General features: G+C 39.3%; 1 protein-coding gene and 1 long non-coding RNA gene across 3 annotated transcripts in view; both read left to right on the top strand.

Annotated features, from left to right (window-relative positions):
* The first annotated feature begins 4487 nt into the window (after window positions 1–4487).
* STK4 (serine/threonine kinase 4) overlaps window positions 4488–23980 on the top strand; it is a 90274-nt gene continuing 70781 nt past the window's right edge. The window contains exons 1-4 of one of the 2 annotated variants that reach the window (XM_012780476.2): window positions 4488–4609; window positions 10981–11061; window positions 17572–17700; window positions 21130–21244. In XM_012780476.2, coding sequence (XP_012635930.1) covers window positions 4575–4609; window positions 10981–11061; window positions 17572–17700; window positions 21130–21244 — 360 coding nt within the window. In that variant the 5' untranslated portion in view covers window positions 4488–4574. The remainder of the gene's footprint in view (window positions 4610–10980; window positions 11062–17571; window positions 17701–21129; window positions 21245–23980) is intronic. The other variant, XM_076011150.1, reaches the window with a different exon arrangement.
* Window positions 11068–15909, top strand: LOC142876896 (uncharacterized). Its single transcript, XR_012923750.1, has 2 exons — window positions 11068–12725; window positions 13673–15909. It is a non-coding gene; the product is annotated as an uncharacterized LOC142876896 (long non-coding RNA).

Consider the following 23980-nt stretch of genomic DNA (forward strand, 5'->3'; position numbering starts at 1 on the left):
ATACCATGTATTGATTTATTTTTCCTATCACTTTTAATACCAGAAATACGTATTTCTTTTTTGCCTATTGTCTATATTTCCCACTTGAATGTAAGATGCAGGAGGAAAGGAACTTTATTTTGCTCATTGCCTGGCACCTGGTACTGTGCTTAGCCCTGAACAGACACTTGATATGTATATGTTGAATGAATGAACGAAAGAATGAATATCCCAGCTTTCTCAGCAGCTTTCCTGATCTACTAGATTTGGTTTGGTTCTCATATATTTTTCTATCATCATTTATCACTACTTTAATTCCTTATTTGTTTCATAATTATCTCTTCCACTACACAGTAAACTGGAGAAAGGTAGGACTCATATGTCTTGAATATTGTTATATAGTCCTCCCTTGGTATCCCCTGGGGATTGGTTCCAGGACCTCTTCAGACACCAAAATCCAAGCATACTCACACAACTGCAGGACCCTTGGATACAAAAAGTCAGCCCTCTGTATACTGAGGTTTTGTATCCTGGAATACTGTATTTTCCATTTGAGTTTGGTTACAGATACAGAACCTTCTGATACAGAGAGCTGAGTATATTTATTGAAAAAAATCTGTGTATAAGTGGATCTGTGTAGTTCAAACCCATGTTGTTCAAGGGCCAACTGAATACCCAGAGCCTAGCACAGTGCTAGGGACAGGGAGCTCAGTAAGTGTTGAGTGAATGAAGCATGAGGATTTTGATTTATAGGAAAATAACTCTTCCAGTAACCCTGCTCATTGGTTCTCTCTTAAGCTAGTGTCATACTATAATTGGCTGATAGTATACTCTATTATATTTAAATTAAAAATTCATTTTTTCAGTCATGCTAGCCTCAAAGTGCTCAATAGTCACATATGGCTAGTAGCTACCATTTTGGATAGCACATATATAGAACATTTCCATCATCACAAATTTTTATTGGGCAGTGTTGGACTGAACACTCTGAAAGCAGAGGGCCATCATAATGTCAGGCCATCTTTTGGAATAATCCTGGGAAAGGGACAAATGAGGGATGTTTGTCATTGTGTAATGGTAAATTGATATTTATTTATTTATTTATTTATTTATTTATTTATTTATTTATTTATTTATTTATTTATTTATTGAGACAGAGTCTCACTTTATTGCCCAGGCTAGAGTGAGTGCCGTGGTGTCAGTCTAGCTCACAGCAACCTCAAACTCCTGGCTCAAGCAATCCTCCTGCCTCAGCCTCCCAAGTAGCTGGGACTACAGGCATTCGCCACCATGCCCGGCTAATTTTTTGTATATATATATATTAGTTGGCCAATTAATTTCTTTCTATTTATAGTAGAGACGGGGTCTCACTCTTGCTCAGGCTGGTTTCGAACTCCTGACCTTGAGCAATCCGCCCGCCTCGGCCTCCCAGAGAGCTAGGATTACAGGCGTGAGCCACCGCGCCCGGCTTGATATTTATTTTTAAAAAATGTTTATTTAATACCTATTCATCTACAGGGATGAGTGTGGGCACAGTGGGAGCTTAGAGACAGAACTGCCCCTTAAGGAGGAAAAAAATCCAGTTGCCAGTAAGGCCAGAACATAAGATGAAATGTAGATTCAGAAGTAGCACGATTGAAAAAAAAAGTAGAGTTTAGAATGTGCACTGGGAGAAATACAGGAAAAGTGGTAGGAGATTTCGGAGGACAGAGGATTGACTTCTTACAGGAGGGCCCTGTGATGGCTTCCTGAGCTTTGTAGAAACTCTTCTTGATTTTTACTTTGAGGTTCCCACTGCCGTTTGTAGAAAAAAAAATTTTTTTTGAGACAGAGTCTCACTCTGTTGCCTGGGCTAAAGTGCCATGGCATCAGCCTAACTCACAGCAATCTTGAACTCCTGGGCTCAAGTAATCCTACTGCCTCAGCCTCCTGAGTAGTTGGGACTACAGGCATGCACCACTGTGCCCGGTTAATTTTTTTCCATATATTTTTAGTTGTCCAGCTAATTTTGATTTTTTTTTTTTTAGTAGACACGGGGTCTTGCTCTTGTTGGTCTCAAACTCCTGAGCTCAAACGATCCTCTCGCCTCGGCTTCCCAGAGTGCAAGGATTATAGACATGAGCCACCATGTCTGGCTTGTAGAAATTTCCAGTAAAGTGGCAAATAAAACAAAGAGTTTGTGGGGTCAGGACAATCTGGGGTTAAAATCTTTGCTCTCACTAGCTGTGCACATGTGAATCTCAGCTTCCTTGTCTGCAAACTGGGGACAGTAATACTTACTTCTATCATCCTAGAAGGAAGAAGCTCAGGGAAAATTAATATAAGTGGAGGGTTTATTTGGGTCAAACTTAAGGTTTGCAACCTGGGAACATAGATTCAAGTTGCTCTGAATATATACTCTGCTCTGAATATATAGTCTGAATACTTACTCTTTTTGCCTTTAAAGGCAAAAAGTGGGGACAGGGAGTGGATATACAAAAGTTGTTTGTCAGGAATTTTCATTCGTTTACAGAAATAGCATTGATTAGTGAGTGGCTTGTTAAGCCATAGGGTGTGGGTTATAGTGTTATTAGGTTAATTTACAGTTACTCGTGGCAATAGCAAGCAGTTTCAGTAGATGAATGCACAGCTCTGGGGAAATGGAACATGATTGTTATCTCACTGTCCCTTTGGGACCAATAATTTAAAAAGACTCACATTCCTCTGATAAAAGTTATTTTCTCACTTCATAGGGCTGTTTTGAGGATTAAGAGAAAGTCCAGGATTGTGCCTGGCATATAGTAACTTCTCAGTAAATATTTTCCTCCTGTGTCAGGTGAATGACTTTGGTTATCCAGTTTTGGGCCCATGGTGTGCCATACCTGAATGGCCCTGAAGGGTGTTTGCTCAGGTGTTAAGTTGTGTAGATGGTATATCTTTGGGAAAAGTAGAATAATTAAAAAGAGTGAAAGGTTGCTCTGGGTAAGTTTTTTCCCTGTAACTTTCCCCATTGGTAAGTTGGGTGGAATCTGCCATTTTCCTAACACTCATCCATGGTGGTGTCATTCTGAATAACAATAGTTGGAACTGGAGCTTTGAGTTGAAAGAAAGGTCTGTCTCTTGCAAAGTAAAATAAAAATCTCAGGACCACCCTCCCCGCAAACTCCTTATACAAAAGGGAAGCTCAAGCCTAGAGGCTGAGTCCTGCAACACCCCTTCCAAAAGAATAGCTGTTACTAACATTATGCATTAGCCAGATCATTTACAAGGACTGCCCCCACAGACCATTCAGAAGGAAATTTTTGCTGGCCTCCCATAAACAAGTACACGATTCCACACTAGCAACACTGATTACAAGTTTATCTTTCCAGGTGTAGAACAGACACGAGATCAATCACTCTTCCACCTACCCAGGGACATCTAGACCATTGATTCTTCCTTTACTCCCTTTTTAAAAATTCACCTATCAAATGTAGATTTCCTGGGCCTCACAAGAACCATACGACTCACTACCCACCCTCTCTCCTTCTTTTTCTTTTTCCCCTTTTTCTTTCTGTATGCCCTCTCCTGTTAAATACCAAGCTCCTAAATCCCACTTGGGAAAAAATAGTCACAGATGCTGCGGCTTGTGTTTTTCCTAAGCACATCCTCAAATTTTGGCTTAATAAACCTCCACTGACTGATAGCTTTGTCTTAGTCCCTTATTTTTGTTTGTCACTCATGCCCAACGGGAGGGTACACATCCAAGACTGTCCAGTTTGGTGTTGTAGGCTCTGGAATCCCACCGACCTGGATTTAAGTTCCCAAACCTATATTCTTAGCTATATGACCTGGAGGGTAGATACTTCACCTCTCTGGTCTTCCGAAATGAGAATAATAATAGTATTTACTGTATAGGGTTGTTAGGAATTTTAAATGAGTTAATATTAGTAAAGCACTGAGAACGTGGTAGGCACTGCTTATCAATAATATATAAAAATAAGGATAACCTTACAGGCTTGCTGTGAGAATTAAATAATAAATGAAGACAAGTACTTCATGGCAAATGCTTAATAAATGTTAACTATTTTAATGTCTGCAAACTGACTCTAAGGGAAGGCTGTCAGGAAAGACGGTGGGGCAATTTGCACGTTGATAACTCTCAAGGAGAAAATGTTCAGAGGACCATTTGGGACCAGAGTTCAATTGTGAAGAACTTGCTTTATTAAGAATTGTCAGTTCTTATCAAGTCGGCGCTTCGTTAGAAGACTCAGTATTTCGGTCTGAGAAATGGGGGCCAGGACCGAGGTAGAGCTGGGTTCCCAGCTTTGGGACTCAGCATCCTGGACAAATAGCGTCGCAAGAAGACTAAATAGCTGACGCTTTCCAGCCTGCGGGAAGACTGCGCCGGCAAGAGCCTCCTCCGCTCCGCTGTTCCGGGTCCACGCCCCGTCGCACCACGTGACTCACGCCACCCGCCACGTGACCTAGACCGCCGCTCCGCTCCACTCCCGCGCCGCGCGCCGCTTCCGGTAGGGGCGGAAAGCGGAAGTGTGGGTGGGCCTGCGGGGCGGGCTCAGGGAGGCTCGGGGGGAGGATGGAGCTGTGAGCGGGTCTGGGCGGCTGCTGGCAGCGCCATGGAGACCGTGCAGCTGAGGAACCCGCCGCGCCGGTGAGGGGCCACTGGGCTCAGACGAAGGACATGGGGGCGGTGGGAGGGGAAGGCGGGAACCGGCTGAGGGGAGACACCTGCGCGTGAGCTCCTGCCGGGCAGGGAGCGTCGGGGCTAGGCGATCCAGCTGATGGGGCACCTGCTGAGTTGGGGTGGGGGCGCGTCTGGCGAGTGGGGGTCCGGCTGAAGGGAGCACCGGCTAAGGGGAATAAACTTGGGGCTGGTTAGGAGGAGCCTCGCTGTGGGGGCACTCTGCTGAGGGACATGGGGACAAGTTAGGGAGAGTACCTGCTGAGGCCGGAGCCACTCGGGGGAAGGCTATACAAGAAGGGTCTCCCGGAGGTAGGGGGAATGCTGAAGCAGGATGAGAGCCTATGAGAGGTCTGTTTAAGGCAATGGATCTAGAACTAGAAAAGAGGAAGGCTGCGTGGACTTTCTAAGGGTCCTAAGTCCCAATTGAAGGGTGCAGTGGGGGGACGATCTGTTGAGCGGAAAAGCTTTGCGCCTAAGGCTAAAGACATGCAAGGAAAGGCTGAGGATCTAGCAAAGGAGGGGTTCGTGGAGGACTCCATTTGGGAGGATGCTCTTGGTGGTGTCCCCACTGTAGGATAATGATGGCATCTTTTATTACGGATGTCCAGAGTGTCTTCTTAATTGTCTCCACATCCTCCTCAGCCCTTCAAAGTCCAACATTGGGAGATAGGTAAGGAAATAAGAGGATATTTTCAAGATGGGCAAACTGAGGTCCAGAAGAATTGAGACACGTGTTTCTTTCTTTGCTTTGGGTCACTGGTCCTGGCCAGACTGTGCCCTTTTCAGGACTCTTGTTTTGTGAATATCAGCTCCAGATCCTAGTGGTAGGTGGAATTGTATTTGGTCGAGATTAGGGAGGTGGCTGATCCTAGAAATTCTGAATTCCTGGGTTGGTTGCAGTTGTATCATTGATTTTCCCTGTGGATATCTGGAGAAAGGGAGTAGAGACTGAGGGAGTCATGCTCCTCTGAGGTGCAGTGTAGTTAACTTCTTTTGCACAGACAACGTCTAACTTCCTGAAGCAGAATGAACACTAAAGTAGGAAGTGTTCAGTGTGTGGGAGTGCTGGGCAAGGAGAGGTGAAGGGAAGAGATTAACAGCCTGGGCAGCACTCTTGGGGGTTGTTTGAGTTTGGGGGTGTTTGAAGTGCACAAACATTGCAGAAGGCAAATAGCTGGTTGGAATGGGCTTAAGATTCACCCTAGTGTAGGTGTGCTGAGATTGTAATAGTAATGATTGTTACGCTCCTATAGCACTTACTGGGTGCCAGGCATTGTTTGAAGTGCTTTCCATGTCCCCTGTTGAACCATATGACATTGCTGATATTTGACAATTTTTGACCTAGAAAACAGTAATTTCATATGGTTCAACTTACTATTGATTCATTTGATGCTCACAACAATCCTATAAGATGGATATCCCTATATCCATATTTCACAGATGATGAAACAGGCGTAGAGAGGCTAGTGATTTGCTGGAGTTCCTGTAGCTGGTAAGAGCAGAGCTGGGATTTTCATATCCAGGCAATCTGGTCCAAAGTCCATGCTCTTCATTGTCTCACTCCAATGCCTCTCTGGAAGTACCCCTGTTTCACAGGTGTTTGTGTGTGTTAGCAGATATTTGCTGTGGCACCATAGTGATCTAATTATAAGTGGACTCTGGTTATGTTTCTTTTTGAAATACATTTGTCTGTTCTTCATTTTTTTCTCTGAGGCCTTAGTTTAGTTGAAAAGAAGATTAGGAATCTATGAGTTTTGTTTCTCCCTTTGCCTTGTGTTGTATAATCTCAGGCAAAGGAGTAAACCTTGACATGTTCATTCTTGTACCTTTTGGATTTTAAAAAATGTATTAAAAGTGCAAGAAAAGAGCATTCCAGGACTGAGTTTTTGAGTGACTACTGCCTGCTCTCCTACTCTTTGTAACTAGTGGATTACCTAATTTGCAACAGTTTAATTTTATTATGATTTGTGTTATTTTGTTAGGACTGCCATAACAAAATATCATGGTGATTTAAACACCAGAAATTTATGTTCTTGTAGTTTTGGGGGTTAGAGATCTGAAATCAAAGTGTTGGCAGCGTTTTCTCTTTTGAGGCCTCTCTCCTTGGCTTATAGGTCACTGTCTAACTGTGTCTTCATGTTCTTCTCTCTGAACCTGTCTGTGTCCTAATCTCTCCTTCTTGTAAGTACACTAGTCATATTGGATAAGGGTTCACCTGAATGACCTTATTTTACTCTAATTACTTTTTTTTTTTTTTTTTTGAGACAGTCTCTCACTTTGTTGCCCAGGCTAGGGTGAGTGCCCTGGCGTCAGCCTGGCTCACAGCAACCTCAAACTCCTGGGCTCAAGCGATCTGATCCTTCTGCCTCAGCCTCTTGAGTAGCTGGGACTACAGGCATGTGCCACTGTGCCCAGCTAATTTTTTCTAAATATATTAATTGGCCAATTAATTTCTTTCTATTTATAGTAGAGACAGGGTCTCGCTCTTGCTCAGGTTGGTTTCGAACTCCTGAGCTCAAACAATCCGCCCTCCTCAGCCTCCCAGAGAGCTAGGATTACAAGTGTGAGCCACCGCGCCCGCCACTTCTTTTTTTTTTTTTTTTGAGACAGAGTCTCTGTTGCCTGGGCTAGAGTGCCATGACGTCAGCCTAGTTCACAGCAACCTGAAACTCCTGGGCTCAAGTGATCCTCCTGCCTCAGCCTCCCGGGTAGCTGGGACTATAGGTACACACCATTGCGCCTGGCTAATTTTTTCTATTTTTAGTTGTTTGGCTAATTTCTTTCATTTATAGTAGAGACGGGGGTCTTGTGCTTGTTGAGGCTGGTCTCAAAGTCCTGAGCTCAAGCAATCCTCCCGCCTTGGCCTCCCAGAGTGCTAGGATTACAGGAATGATGTAATTACTTCTTTAAAGGCCCTGTCTCCAAATACAGTCACATTTGGAGGTACTGGGAGTTAGGACTTCTTTTTTTTTTTTTTTTTGAGACAGAGTCTCACTTTGTTGCCCCGGCTAGAGTGCCATGGTGTCAGCCTAGCTCACAGCAACCTCAAACTCCTGGGCTTAAGCAATCCTGCTGCCTCAGCCTCCCAAGTAGCTGGGATTACAGGCATGTGCCACAATGCCCAGCTAATTTTTTCTCTATATATTTTTAGTTGGCCAATTAATTTCTTTCTAGTAGAGATGGGGGGTCTCACTCTTGGTCAGGCTGGTTTCGAACTCTCGATCTTGAGGGATTCTCCCACCTCGGCCTCCCAGAGTGCTAGGATTACAGGTGTGAGCCACCGTGCCCGGCCAGGACTTCAACATAAGCAATGGGGTGGAGTGGAGGAAGCAATTAATGTTACTATCATTAAAAAAGTTAATCAATTTATCTTATATGTTTGTTGTAACCCATCAAATTCTGTGTAGAAAGAGGGATCGTCATACAAAGATAAAATGAACTTTACAAAAGTTCTGTGTTGGGAGAAAGAGGTTTGAGAATTAGCTCAACCTGTGAGTACTTCCGAAACACCATTACTTGTGTTAGGAAAGATACAGATGTCTTTCCAGAGAATCAGATCGCATGTGTTTCCAACAACCCCAATGCAGGAAATGCTCTTTGTGTTCATAAGTGTGACATTTGTGTGTGACTAAGTGAATGATGATAGATTGATTGATGTCTTACATAGGAGTTAATGATTTTAAAAGTGAGTTGTCATTGGGTAATGATGTGGTGGAAGGTGTAGAGTGCAGTCCTGGGATGCTGGCCATATGTGTGGCTGTGTGACTTAGGAGTAGAGCATCCACCAGTATTTGATGGAGGCTGTATTGCCCAGGCCTGTTCGTTTATGAGCAACTGCTGAAACTGCCTAGGACCTGGGGAAGTCCCAGATGGAAGAGTTGCTTTATCAAAGTCAGGCTGTTTCAGTAATAGTGTTTATTCTGTCCAGAGTCATGGTATAAAATATCATTATGAGTCACTTATTAAAAGATTTTTTTCATAAAAATCTTAATTGTTGATAACCCAGTAATACTTTTTAGGTGAAATTCTGTTTTGTTTTGATAACTCAACAAAGATTGCTGATGAAGTTTATGATTCCCATCATTACATTTGCTAATATTTAGCAAATATTTTTTGATTGCCTCTTGTTTATCAGGCGCCAGAGATATAAAGACCTCTTAAGTTCAAGTTGTTTTAAATAACCCCAGATCAAAAACAAACAAAAAGCCACTTAGATTGTTTTAAAGAAGTATCTGAGCAGTCATATAAAGTTTGTCTGTCAAAGTATTATCAGAGGCTTGCAGCTGTCTCATGGCAGTGGCAGTTTCCTTTGTTATGCTGTGGTCTCTGTAGTAGTTGAAACAGTGAATTTTGCTTTTTGTAAACCACCAAGAGTCAACACTTCAAAGAAGCACATTTGATCTTCCTTTATATAAGCTGTTTATAAGACTTTAATTACACTTGAGAAATGAGGTATTGTTCATTGTTTATACAGCTATAATTCAGGGCCTTACAAAAAAAACTCTAGCATGTGAGATGTTCATTCTAACTTCTGAGTTCATAGAAATTTCATTTCTAAAGTTTAAGAGGAGTTTCACTTCATCCTTTTTTGTTTTGAAGGTGGGAGTTTTTATGATGTCATTGGAATTTAATTTTTAGGACTTTTTGATTTTTCAAAGGTCATTGTAGTCATTTTGTTGATAGTCAAGTTAAGGCAATTATTGACTTGGAACAGTTCTCTATTTCTCTAGTAAGTACATAGTCCTTGATAGTTATAAACTTCTGTGAAATTATCCTTTTGAGATCAGAGTTTATTGATAAATACACACTTGATGCAGTAAGGGTTTTTTTTTGTCTTCTGATATTGCTATTTTCTTTAGGAAGGTATACATTTGTGTGTGTGTGTGTGTGTTTTGATTCACATCTTTTCTTACAATAATGATACTGTGTAACTAGTTTAAATCTTTTTCTTTATAAAGAAATCCCCAGTGTGACTACTTCCATATTTCACCATTTCCTGAGCTCTCTATTCTTCGTTGTCCTTTGTAGTTTCAGGAAGCCATTGTGTAGACGATGCACACATACACATACACAAATATTCCTTACCAAGCTCCTTCTTTAAGCTCATTAATAATTTTCAGAAATTCCAGAGTTTTAAAAGATATTGTTAATTTGTAACCTCCTATGTTTGTCATGATTATCTAACAGAAATCTGAACTATCTGGAAGTTGTGAGCAGCCATATACCTTTGATTTTGGGGACTAGTCAAAGGTACATGGCTGTTTGTGGGAGGATCTTTGTGAGACTATTTGAAACTCCCAGCTTCCTAGTTATTTTTCACTTTTGATCATGTCTAAATGTACACTTTCCACTTTCTGTTTCTGTGATACCTATAGAATTTATGTATTTTGCCAAAATTAACCAAAAACTTGCTAATGGGAGAGCAAAGGTCTCCCGTGTCTTCCTTGGCCTCCAGTCCAGTTCATAGTTATGTTTCAATTCATAGTTAACCTTACATTAAACATCTTTTCTGAAGAGATAATTATGTCATTTTAATTCGTGGACTCTCAAGATTTAAATGGGTTTTAGGGTCTAGATGTGGTGGCTCATACCTGTAATACAAGCACTTTGCAGTCAAATGCTCTACCCTGACCTATACCCCCAGTACCAGCACTTTTGAAGGCTGAGGCAGAAGGATTACTTGAGGCCAGGAGTTCGAGACCCTGTATTTAAAAAGAAAAGGAGAAAAATTAGCCAGGTGTGGTGGTCCACCCCTGTAGATCCAGCTTACTTGGGAAACTGAGGCAGGAGGATCACTTGAGCCCAGAGGTTCAAGGTTACAGTGAGCTATGGTTGGGCCATTGCACTCCAGCTTAGGTGACACAGTGAGACCCTGTCTCTTAAAAAAAAAATACAAAAAAACAAAACTGGATTATAAAGGACATATCTCTTGCTTGAATCCACTCTTCAGCATTTCAGCCACATGACAATTCATTTTCTGTTTAGATTTTCCAGCAGTGGGGAACTAGGGACCTCTTAAGGCAATCTAAACCATTGCAGGACAAGTTTTATTGTTAGAAAATTCTTACTCGTGTTAAACTGAAGTCTGACTCTTGGCATCTCTCTACCTTCTGGTCCTGATTTTGCTTATCAGGGTGCCCCAGAACAAGTATAATCCTTCTGTAGAACAGTACATCAGTGTCCCTTAAAAGCATCTTAGTTTGCCTTTGCTGTTGTTTACTAGTAAAGACTTTGTAGAGGAATTCCGAGGATGCTAATTGTAAAAACAAAGGATGTATTTTATGTTCTAGTTACTAGCAAGTAAAATGTATTTTGTATTTATATTTCTTCATTCACAGGCAGCTGAAAAAGTTGGATGAAGATAGTTTAACCAAACAACCAGAAGAAGTGTTTGATGTCTTAGAGAAACTTGGAGAAGGGTAAGTATAAAGAAAATAAATGTCTCAGTCTTTTTCCTGAGCACCAGAAGCACGTGAACCTTTTTGCCAGCACCAGAAGCACGTGAACCTTTCTCATGGCAGTAATTCCCAAACCTGAGAAGAAAGAGGCATGTTGCTTATCAGCTTGGCTCCCTGTGTGGTGGGAGGTAAATTTACAGCTTGAAATGCCCTCCCCCACTTCACCCTAGTCACTATTTTAGACAGATTTAGTGATTCCTGGTCTTCCTAACCAAGGACATCTGTTGTTTTCTCTTTTGTAGAATCTTTGGTTTGTATGATTTTATCTTTTTAAAAGATAGCACTAATTAAGTTTTAATAATTCATCAACATTTTTAACATTTGCTGCTCATAACTTCTGATTGGTATGCTATAACTTTTGTTGCAATAAAAAACAATGGAATTCAGCATTGTAGTTTTTGCAGCTTTGTGAAATACTGTAAATAAATCAAGGACTGTCGCCACCTTTACAGCTTCCTAGGAGATCCAGAATCCCAGCCTGGGAGCCAGTTGACTTCTTGAAACACACAACTGTGAATGAGTTTATAAAATACTGATGAAATGATGTTTAGTAATAGGCAGTGCCTCTTATTGACTTTTGTGATACAATACAGTTTACATTATACTTTTTATTTTTATTTTTTTTTTTGAGACAGAGTCTCACTTTGTTGCCCAGGCTAGGGTGAGTGCCATGGTGTCAGCCTAGCTCACAGCAACCTCAATCTCCTAGGCTCAAGCGATCCTCCTGCCTCAGCCTCTTGAGTAGCTGGGACTACAGGCATGCGCCACCATGCCCAGCTAATTTTTTCTATATATATTTTTAGTTGGTCAATTAGTTTCTTTCGATTTTTTTTTTAGTAGAGACGGGGTCTTGCTCAGGCTGGTTTTGAACTCCTGACCTCAAGCAATCCGCTTGCCTCGGCCTCCCAGAGTGCTAGGATTAGAGGCGTGAGCCACCACACCTGGCCTACATTATACTTTTTTATACTTTTACATATCCTTTTAATTTAATCATGATTTATTACTTCTGTAAAGAACAGGACATTATAGTATTAGGGACATACTTAAGTTTTGTTGTTAATTTTTGAATAGGTAATAAAGTCATATGACTTCAAATTCAAAAGCTATAAAAATGTATATAATAATAAGATCTGCCCTCTACCTCTGTCTCTCAGCTATCCAGGAGCAACCAGTGTAGCAGCTTCTTGTGTATCTTTCAGAGAAAGGTTATGCATATATCAGCAGATACGTGTGTGTGTGTGTGTTTAATCTCTTAGGGGTACTTCTGGATGGAGAGAAGACCTGACATATTTTAAAACCTTTAAAAACATTTACTGTCTCAAGACTGCTATTGAAAACTCATCTTTTATGCATCATTAGATTATTTTTGGGGTTTGGTGTTTTTTATGCCTAATGTAGAGCCACAATAATGTCAGACTCAATCCTAATTACATAGAATAGTTTTTCGTAGTTGACCTCCTTGTAAAAAGCATTAGTCATCGTCTTTTTGTAAGTTGGAAAAATACTCTTTGGAATCCAGCAAGAGATCAAGCAGAGAAGGAAAGCAAAAACTGACACCAACTGTGCTGCCAAAGGACAAGTTCAAGATGAATCTGAAGACTGCCAGTTGACTGGCATCATTAAAGGTATGGGTCAATGATAGTCCCTCTATGTCTCTTGCCGGCCATTTTCAGCTTGACATCCTTGCTGTTTTCCTCAAGGCAGTGAGTCTATGGCCCGTAATGTAACAATGCTCATAGGTTGTACTCAGAATAAGATAAAGAATAGTATGCATAATTGACTATGTAACTAATTTCTTTCTTTCATTTCTAAGAAAAGCATGTTATAGTAGTGGGAGCATAGACTTTATAGATTATAGTGGTTCACTCCTGTAATCCAGCACTTTGGGAGGCTGAGGTGGGAGAATCGCTCGAGGCCAGGAATTTAAGACCAGCCTGAGCAGCATAGCGAGACCTTGTCTCTACAAAAAATTAAAAAAAAAAAATTAGCCAGGCATGATGGCACATACCTATAGTCCTGGCTACTTGGGAGGCTGAGGCAATAGGATGGCTTGAGCCCAGGAGTTCGAGGTTGCTGTGAGCTACAATGATGCCACTGTACTCTAACCTGGGCAATAGAGAGAGACCCTGTCTGAAAATAAAATTCCTTGCTTTCCTATTTATTGGTCATAATAAACAAGTGAGCTTGAACAAATTGCTTAATATTTTGAAGGCTCACAGTCCTCATCTATAAAGTGGGAATAATAATAGTATCTACTTCATAGAGTCGTGGCAAGTATTATTACATGAAATAATAGGGGTAGAGTGCCAAGTACAATGGTTGTCACATAGTAAGTGCTCAGTAAGTGGCAACTATTTCATTTTTAAATATATCAACTGAAGCATTTTTCATACCTCAGCATGTGAAATCAAAGTTAAATCTTAAGTCTTAAAGTATATTTAGGTGTTCTTACAAGTAACTCTGTTAGGGTTGCTTTGGTTTGAGGATTGTTAAAACTATAGACAGAATATATCAGGAATATAATGTAAGGACAAACTAAGCTAATTATGAATAATTTTGAATTATGTTTTAGATGTATGGATGTCTTCAGCAAGCAACCTGGAAATTTCCCTATAAAGATATCACCAGGGAGAAAACAAATAAAGCTTCAGATCTTTCTTCCCATGCTGTCACCATGGTGCTCTTTTAAATGATACCACAGATGCTTGGATTTCTGTCATCTTGACTGAATGAAGCTGAGCAAACTTCATTTAACTAGGAAAATCCTGAAGGAAGACCTTAACTGAACTTCTTTCCACACACATTCTGCTATGTCATCCTTAAATTGTTCTGGAGAATGAATGGATTGTGAACTCTCACTGACTTGTGTCTTGTGAAATGAGCTATGGTTCACAGACTGTATTGGATGCTGCAGTTGTTCTGTGTTTTGAGGAAATCGTATGGATCTGTGGCAGTGTAGAGCCAAAGCTCCAGACCAAGTTGAGGGGAGAGCACTTGGAAGATGTTTTGATTTGGAGCCTAGCACCTTTTTGTATTACACTTAAAAGTTTTAAGTGTAATACTCATTTAAGTTTTTATCACAGAATGATAACAAAAGCATTCTGCCCATGGTTTCATAGCTAGTGAGTGCTGTTGTTAAGACTTGTACCTGGTTAGTTTGGCCTTAGATACTGTGTTATTAGCATTTTTCTACATCGAGCCTTGCCTTATATGGCTGGTATGAAACACCTGCTTATCCATCCTCTTTGCTCTCCACCAGTTGTAATTCATTGAGTCATTTCATTTTTGTCATAAGGATTCAGGTTTTAAGGAACTTGCCTTTGAGGGAGTGATTGCTAAAGTCTTCAAAAAAAAAAGTCCTCTCAGATTACTGTAAATGTGGTGTGTGGAATCACGAATCTTAATTGTTCAGAGTTTTCTTTGCAATCCAGAGAGTGTAGAGTGTTCTGGTGACTGCTGAATGAGTCATGCAGAGACCTCTCCTTTCCATTTCTAATACATAAGAATAATGATTGAAAATAAGTTTTTAAAAAATATAAGAATATATAGCTATGGACAAGGGATAGAAAAGAAATATCTGTACTATTAAGAGGAGGGTAAAGTGTACCCTATTCTTGTCAGGAAAATGCATTTGGGTTTCCTATGTGGATTTGTGGTCTGGGTCTAGGCTCCCCATTTATGAACTTAAGCTGAAATAAATTTGCCTGACCACCACTAGAGAGTATCATTTGCCTGCGGTTGTGAAAAAGTGGAGGTACTGGTCTGATAATAGGAACTGAGCCACTGAGCCCGGACTGTATTCAAGTGGTGTCTCAAAGGGTAAAAACCCAGTCTCCTACTATAAGGCCTGGTTTAAGTTGTATAGTCCATATGACTGGGCTGAGGGAACCATGAAACCATCTGACAGTGATTGTGTAGAAGAACATCATTCAAGGTAAAATGAAATCCATGCAAGGAAATCCACTGCCATGAGGTGATCAGCAGAATGAGAATTCACACTCAAGGACCTTGAAATAATGGTGCAATCTGAAGAGGGATTGAATATATTTATGATTTCCAAAGAGATAAAAGGAAAGAATAAAATTCTTAAAATAAGAGTACCAGATTGTTAACATGAACAGTTAGCCCAGTGGAAAATAAAAAGTTGGGAATCTCGACAGTGGAAATTACAATAATTGAAGTTTTATAATACAAGCCCAATAAATTGGATAAACAGTAGCATAGACAAACTGAAAAGAGAATTTGTGAATTGAAAGAAATGAGACTGATCACAAAATGCAGAACAGAGAAATACAGTATTGGAAACCAAGAAAACAGCATGGATTCAGGAGGCCCAATATACATCTACTAGGAATTCCAGAATAATATATTAGGAGAGATAAAGAGAAGAAATAAAGAGATAATGCTGAGAGTTTTGCACACCTGAAGAACTACTTAAGCCCTCAGATTGAAGAAGTTTATGAAGTGCCAAATAAATCAACTCCAAGTTACGCTAACATTGTAGAATGTTAAGGATAAAGAAATCTTAATTGTATGGAGAGGTTACCTATGAAAATTGATAATCTGATGAAAGCAGACTTCTCAGCAACAGTAGATGCTGGAGAACTGCAGTGCAAGTGCTGAGGGACAGCTGTTGTCAGACAATTCTATATTCAGCAAAACTCATTCCAGAGGAAAGGTGAAATAAAGGCATTTTCAGACATATGGGACCTGATGTGTCTAGAATGCCTTTGGATGGAAGTAATAATACCCCATTAACAGTGATTAATCAATAAAGGCATTTAATGACTAAAATATGTGGACAAGAGATTACAGGAATGGTTAATTGGCTTGATAGTATGGTTTGGCATCTGGGTAATTCTGTTTCAAGATGTCAGCATTAGTTTCAAGCAGCATCCTTCACACTATAGTAATCAAGGTAGCAAGGGAAGTAGCCTTCTTGTGTGCTGCTCTCTTACCAGGGAAGAAAAGCTTTCCCAGAAATCCTTCAGCAGAATTCTCCTCAGATTTAATTGGCCAGAACTGGGTAATATGATTGCTACTAGTTCCATCACTGGTAGAAGGGAGTAGCAATCCTAAGACTGGCTTAGACTAATATGATGTATCCCTCTGAGACCAAGCATATCACCACCCTAATAAATCAGGGGGTTATTTTAGTAAGGAAGAAGGGGCGCAGTGTTTGGGTCATCCACACAGGGTCAACAGTTGCCTCTTTTCTGGTAAAAACATTTGATACCATATTTAAAGATCATACTAGTTTTACAAATATAAGAGTTTCTGATAGAATGGAAATTTTTTATGTGTTCTGCATAGACCGAAAGTTTTATGTTTAAAACGATTCTTAAGCATCTATTTAGAAGCTAGAGTGTTCTACTATTTGACATATTAGGTGGCACTGTTATTGTGAATCTTTTTCACCAAGGCACTGTGAAGATAAAGGTGTGTTTTGGAAATATGAAAGACAGTTTGCTCACTATTGTTTCACTGACAGCTGCCCAGGATTTTAATGATAATGTAATCTGTGTAAGGTGGTGATATCTCATGTGACCAAAACACCTATCTTGTAAGGTAATTTGTATTATTGTCATTTTACAGTTGAGAAAATTGAAGCACAACAAAGTTATAACATGTCTATAAATGGTAGCCAATAATGTAGTGGTGTTAGGACTCAAATTCTAGGTCTTTATGTTCCAAATCTGTGCTCCTATAGCCCCCAAATTGAGTGAATACATAAACCTTATTTCATATTAAGCTCTTAAGGCAAGATGGAGTAGAAGGCAAAAAGAATTTCTATGTGCAGTGTTCACCTGATACTAGCATTAAAGGTTTAGATTTTAATTAGTTTCCATAATATTTTAAGCATTATTGCAGGTAAGAAGAACAAGGACAGAAAGATCTTGTGGTACTAGAGTGAATGCAAGAAAACAAAGACCTTCACTTCATTATTGTATCCCAGTATAGATGTGGAGAGAACATAGCTTTGTTTTCAGAAAAACATCTAGGTTCAGTCCTGGACTGACCACTTGTCACTTATGTGGCCTTTGGCAAATTATGTAACCTCTCTGAACTTCTTTATATTTACCTGTAAAATAGGGATAATTACCTCTTCCTCATTTTTTTTTTTTTTTGTGTGAGAATGAATTGAGATGGTGCATGGTTTCTGGTAGACAGCAGGCATACAATACATGGTGGCTACTATGTTATTATGTCATAATAGTACATTCATTAAAGTTTAAATGCGAAGCTTTTAAGATGCCATTTTGTGGTGGTTCTCTTGACGGTTCCGCCCCCCCCCCAAAGGACTTAGTTTTGCAAGTGTAGCTATATACTTATAGTATTAATATTATATTATCTAATATATCATTAGGCACCTAGGGATATAAATTAGAACCATGAGTTGCTTGTGTTTTGCCCCTTCTTATCTCTTGGGTTGCTTTGACTTTATAAATGTTCTCCTTCCTCCAATTACAGGTCCTATGGCAGTGTATACAAAGCTATTCATAAAGAGACTGGTCAGATTGTTGCTATTAAGCAAGTTCCTGTGGAATCAGACCTGCAGGAGATAATCAAAGAAATCTCTATAATGCAGCAATGTGACAGGTAAAGTTGTGTGGGCTTCCTTTGGAGACAATGTGGTTTTGAATTTGCTGTGATTATTTAGAGTTTGACACCTAGAAATGCATTTACTTAGATATTTTGCAGAAGGAAGAGTTTAATGGAATCACTATGCATCTTTTCAGAAAAAGATATGAAAAAGTTTGTAGGTTTTTGTAGCTAAACGTTTATAGTTTCTATTTCTGCATATTTTTTTCTTTTTTTCAGTAACCCCTTTTAAAAACTAGGAAGAAGAGACAGAAGGTGGTGCTTGCTTTTTTTTTTTTTTTTTTTGATAATGATCTCTTTTATTTCCTATTGAGAAAACATCTCGGCAGAGATAGCTAAGGAGAGAAAATTCACATGCTTTTTATCTCTAGAAACCTTAGGGTATGAAATAAGTCTATAAAAAGAGAGTATTTATTTATGTATTATTATTTTTTCCTTCACATTAAAAAAAATTATTCAAGCTAAGAGTAGTTAAGTGTTTTATTTTTGAGGAACTAAGATTTGTCAAGTGCTTGTAAGCAGGAAGTCAGGCCAAAAGGCGACCGCAGAAAAGCACGTGGTCTGCTCTGAAATTCTGTGACAACATGGGCTGGTCACAGCAGGCTTCCCCAGCACTATGTAGATTCGAGAGAAATGCAAAGTTAAGTAGTTGTAGGTAGTTGGAAGGAGGGTGAAAAATTCTTGCAGTTGAGGCTGCATTTTTGGTGAGCAGATCAACTTAGTACCTCCTATGTATAAAACTTCAACATTGGGGCAGGTGGGTCAACCTAGTAGGAAATTTGTCCAGAAGCCCTTAAGTCTCATAAACTTGTAAATGCAGCCATTTCTCTTCTCTTTCCCTCTCTCCCTCCCCTTTTTTTCTTTCTACTTTTATGGTTACTATCTACTAGATAAAACTCCCATTTTTCTTGATTGGAATTGATCAGGTTAAGGTGACAGTTCCTCTGTAAGATGCATTACAGAAGTTCTTTCTAGTTGGCAAATTGGACATAGTCGCTTTTGATAGACTACACAGGAGCTCTGTCCAAACAGGGTATGGAAATGTCTCTAAGCAAAGAGATATTTTGAATAGCCTACTCTGTGCTAAACACTCTAAGGAGTACAGCTAAATACAGAGTTCTTATGCATTGGGAGTTTGTGGACTAACTGGACAGGTTAAGCATATATATGTACAGGAAAAATCTAGGCGGCAATGCAAGACTACATAGAACATATTCCAATGTTAAATACACGGTAGTTCTTGCCTGTAATATTTAACTCATGTAAATACTGTAATACAATATTTGTACTTATCAGGATTTTAGGGAAGGGAGAGCAAATGTAGTGACCTTTACCTTAGAGACTTAGTCATCCACTTCTCTGTTAATTTTCATTTTGTTTGTGTGTTTTTTTCTTCCCTTGTCTTTGGAATTTTTCCCAGAAAGAAGGGGTGTTTGAAAATCTGAGAGTTAATGAAGATGATTTGGTTTTAGCATCTTCAGTTATTATGTGACTTTATTTGGCCCTGATAATTGTCTAGCCAGATAAAGCTGGTAGCTCTTTAAGGGCAGGCAGATTATTTCATTTTAATGGGATGTTTGAATTTTTTTTTTTTTTTTTTTTTTTTAATGAAATTTCATGTTTGGCATCTCTCCTCAAGCTTGAGACCTAAAATTCCAGGTCTGACCTGACCACTTTTTCTTCATAATAGATTATAGTGTGTGTGTGTTTTCTACAAACTACATAGGACTTCTTAGAAAAATGCAAATGAAAAGAAAAATATTGCTTTTCCCTTTGGAGAAATCATCATTGTTAAATACTGCTTACTGTACTTACTATTTTGTAGCCTGCCCCACCCCCCTTTTTTTTATAAACAAGATATCTTCTCATGTTATCAAATATACCTTTATAACATTTTTTGTGGGTTCATGATGTTCCATTATATGGCTATATCTTTCTTTCTTTTTTTTTTTATGGTTTTTAAACTTTATTTGATATATTTGATAATCAGTGGTTAGTTCTCATCCACGTTGACTGTAGATTTTTGAAAATGGTAACAGGTACATAGGTAACCAAAGTATAGAGTTTGTTTGGTGAATCTTCATCCTCATTACGTTTCCTGGACAACCGCACATGAATCTTTTTTTTTTTTTTTTTTTTTTGAGACAGAGTCTCGCTTTGTTGCCCAGGCTACAGTGAGTGCCGTGGCATCAGCCTAGCTCACAGCAACCTCAAACTCCTGGGCTCAAGCAATCCTCCTGCCTCAGCCTCCCGAGTAGCTGGGACTACAGGCATGCGCCACCATGCCCGGCTAATTTTTTCTATATATATTAGTTGGCCAATTAATTTTTCTATTTATAGTAGAGACGGGGTCTCGCTCTTGCTCAGGTTGGTTTCGAACTCCTGAACTCAAACGATCCGCCCGGCTCGGCCTCCCAGAGAGCTAGGATTACAGGCGTGAGCCACCGCGCCCGGCCCGCACATGAATCTTGTATGGGACATTCCTTATTCCTTTGGCCCAGACAGCTTTGTTGAGCCTGGTATCGATGCGCACATCTGGAGTTCCCATCTCCTTCATGGCAAATTTCCAGATTTCTTTGATGCCCGAGGGGCACGCTTCTTGAAGCCCACTCCATGGAAGCCCACTCCATGGATGGTGTATTCTCGGGTTACCACTTTGTTGATAGCAGAACGGCCCTTCTTCTTCTCACCACCCTTCTTTGCGGGAGCTATTCTGCCGGGCCCAAGTCAGAAAGCCTTTTTTTTTTTTTCAGACAGAGTCTCACTCTTGCCCGGGCTGGAGTGCCGTGGCATCAACTTAGTTCATAGCAACCTCACACTCCTGGGCTCAAGTGATCCTTCTGCCTCAGCCTCCCAAGTAATTGGGACTACAGACCCGCACCACCATTCCTGGCTAATTTTTTTCTATATATTTTTAGTTGGCCAATTAATTTGTTTCTATTTATAGTAGAAACAGGGTCTCACTCTTGCTCAGGCCGGTTTTGAACTCCTGACCTTGAGCAATCCACCCACCTTGGCCTCCCAGAGTGCTAGGATTACAGGTGTGAGCTACCGCGGCCGGCCTATATCTTTATTTCTTGAATAAACTTCCTAATGTTGGATGGACATTTAGATGGTATCTAAATTTTGACTTTTATCAACAGTACTATATTGGTAACTGTTTATTTTTGAACATTTATAATTCTTTTCTGAGGATAAGTTGTAGACTTAGAAATGCAGGTTAAAGATCCCACCTATTTTTTATATTTATTTATTGCCCTCCAGAAAAGCTATGCCATTGTACATTCTTGTCAGGAGGTTGCCCATTTTTACCTTAACAATGAATAATTGATCTTCTGAGATGAATTAATTTTCATATATTTAATAGCATGAATAGAGATGTTTTAAGGCTGTTTCTACTAATTTATATTGCCTTTCTCTCTCTAGCCCACATGTAGTCAAGTATTATGGCAGTTATTTTAAGAACACAGACTTGTGGATCGTTATGGAGTACTGTGGGGCTGGTTCTGTGTCTGATATCATTCGATTACGAAATAAAACGGTAAGTTTACCTTCTTTTTTTTTTTTTTTTTTTTTTTTAAACTTATAATGTCTTTATTTATTTATATGGTAAATACTGACCCCTACTAAAAAACAATGACATTTGTATTTTGATCTGTCATGGTTAGCTAAAACATTCATGTATCTCTTTTCTATATCACATATTGACATGATATAGGATGCAAGATGTAAACATCAATTTAGTAGACATTATTAAATAACTTCACACTAATGCAGAATCTTGGATGAAAGGTTAAAATTATAGATCAGCATTAAATATGGGTACATGAATACCCTGTGTACACAAATGGGTTTAACAGAAGATGTGTTTGCACTGATTTCTGGTCACCAACTTGCTTTCTTTGAATCTTTAAATACCCAATTCCAAATCTTCCAGCTCCTGCAGAAGGGCTGTCTCTTTTTGAATTTTCTCCAACTGATTTTTTTCTAGCTGTTTTCCAGTTGCTGCTTGTTCTTTCAGTTGTTCTATTGCTTTCAGTTTCTTCTTTAGGTTCTTGATTTTTTTGTCTACGTCAGGGTCTCCAGAAGTTGACTGAGAGATAGTGTTTCGTGGTGTGCTCAGTTTACCTTCTTGAACAATGCAACTGAGCTAGTCTCTTATGCCATCTTCTTTTCTCTGGCCTCTTATTTATGTGCATTCTCCTAGTACCGTATGTACAGAGATGCCTGGCAGATTTCCTCTGCCAGGGTTCAGACCTCATGATTCTTTCTCCTCTAAAGAGGGCTAGATTATGTTGGGTATTATAGGTCATGGGAACGAGTTTGGAATTTATTCCAAGGATGATAGGAAACCATTGCTGGGTAGTCAGCAAGTGTATGAACCATCTGATGAATGTTTTAAAAAGGAAACTCTGGTTTCTGTGTAGATTGTGGGTGGATAAGAGTAGAGCAGGGGAAATCTTAGCTCTTAGACTTTTTGTCTTAATAAGAAAAATAAGAATAATGATACCCATATTAAATATATGAAAAGTGGTGAAAATCAATTTAATAGGTAAATATACTTTGTAAATTGTCAGGTGTTATGCAAAATATAAGGTGGAGGTGTTTTAAAACTCAGTTATAACCTTGGATTATCCATACATTATCTCCTTTTCTTAATTTACATTATTTAGGATTAGTGTGTTTGCCTAATCAAATAAGAAGTTGTTTAGCTAGGAATAATATCCTCACATAAGATGTATTTAAAGAAGTCCCAAAACTTGAATACTTTTTTAAATTAAAAATTGGGCTCTAGGGCTTCCTATTAGTATATGCAGCATTAAGTTCTTTTGTTTTAGGTATTTTAAAACAAAACCAATTTTGATGCCACTTTTAGTATCTTTTGAAATCTTAGTGTTTATTATGTTTATATAACTTTTAAGTGCTGATTTTTTTATTATACATTATTTTGCCAAATATTATAACTCTGTGCTGTCTAGCACAATAGCCACTTGCCACAGTGGTTATTGAGGACTTGAAATGTGGCCAGTCTGAATTGAGATACGCTGTAAGTATAAAGTACACACTAGAGTTTGAAGAATTATTATACCAAAAAATGTAAAAATATCTTTTATATTGATCACATGGCAGAATGATAATATTTTTGGATAAATATGGTTAAGTAAAATATATTACCAACATTATACTTGTTCCTTTTTTTATTTCTTTTTTCTTTTTTTGGAGATAAGGTCTCACTAGGTTGCCCAGGCTGGCCTCAAACACCTGGGTTCAAACGATCCTCCTGCCTCAGCCTCCCAAGTAACTGGAGTGCTCCCGGCTCTTGTTTCTTTTTAAAATGTGGCTACTAGGAAATTAAAAATTACATTTGTAGCTTCCATTATATTTCCATTGGGCAGTGCTGCTTGAACTCATTAGCTCAGTTCGTTAGAGTAAGGACTCAGTAAGTCAAGTCATGAGCTTTGTTCTCTTTGTCCACAAGAAGGTGCCCCAAACTCTAACCTGCTGTCTTGCCTGTAGTGTTTGCCTGGACTTTAGTGAAAGCTTTATAATTTATTAGCTCTGTGACCTTTGGCACAAATTACTTGTCTGTTCTCAGCTTCATTATCTATAAAATAATGTTGATAATAGTTCCTTTACCTCATTTAGTTGTTATAAGGATTAAATGAGATTCCAAAAATGGTGCTTAGCATAGATAAAACACTTAGTAATGATTAGCTATTTTTAATATTATTATAGTGTCTGGCTCATAATAGGTGCTTATTAAATATTTGTTGATTGATAGTGTAGTAGGTATTAAATTATGATGCCTTGTATCACTTGATTTTCATGACATTCTTAAAGAAAAGCTATATTCCTGTTTTTTTGATTGAGAAACTAAGACTAGGTTGAATAACTTGTTTAAGTCACGTGAAAGTAGAGTCAAGGGTAAAAGCTACTGTGTTTCCCCGAAAATAAGACCTACCCCTAAAATAAGCCCTAGCAGGATTTCTAAGCATTTGCACAATATAAGCCCTATCCCGAAAATAAGACCTAGTGATGGGCGTGGCTACGCAGCATATCTGCACAACCCATGCATTTCATCTCAGAGTGGTAAAGAAGATGAGCAGCCCTTCTCATCTGCCCCATCGTGACAGCTACTATCCCAGAGGTGACGGGAAAGGTGTGGGCAGCCCCACCAACAAGGTCGGCTCCCCCTGTCATGTTCTGGCCATCCTGCGCATGCTGCAAGCTGAGGCTTTGAGGGGAAAGTCTCCTCAGTGAAGCGAGGAGTGGGATG

This window comes from Microcebus murinus, chromosome 16 (genome assembly GCF_040939455.1).
Source record: "Microcebus murinus isolate Inina chromosome 16, M.murinus_Inina_mat1.0, whole genome shotgun sequence".
Lineage (NCBI taxonomy): Eukaryota > Metazoa > Chordata > Mammalia > Primates > Cheirogaleidae > Microcebus > Microcebus murinus.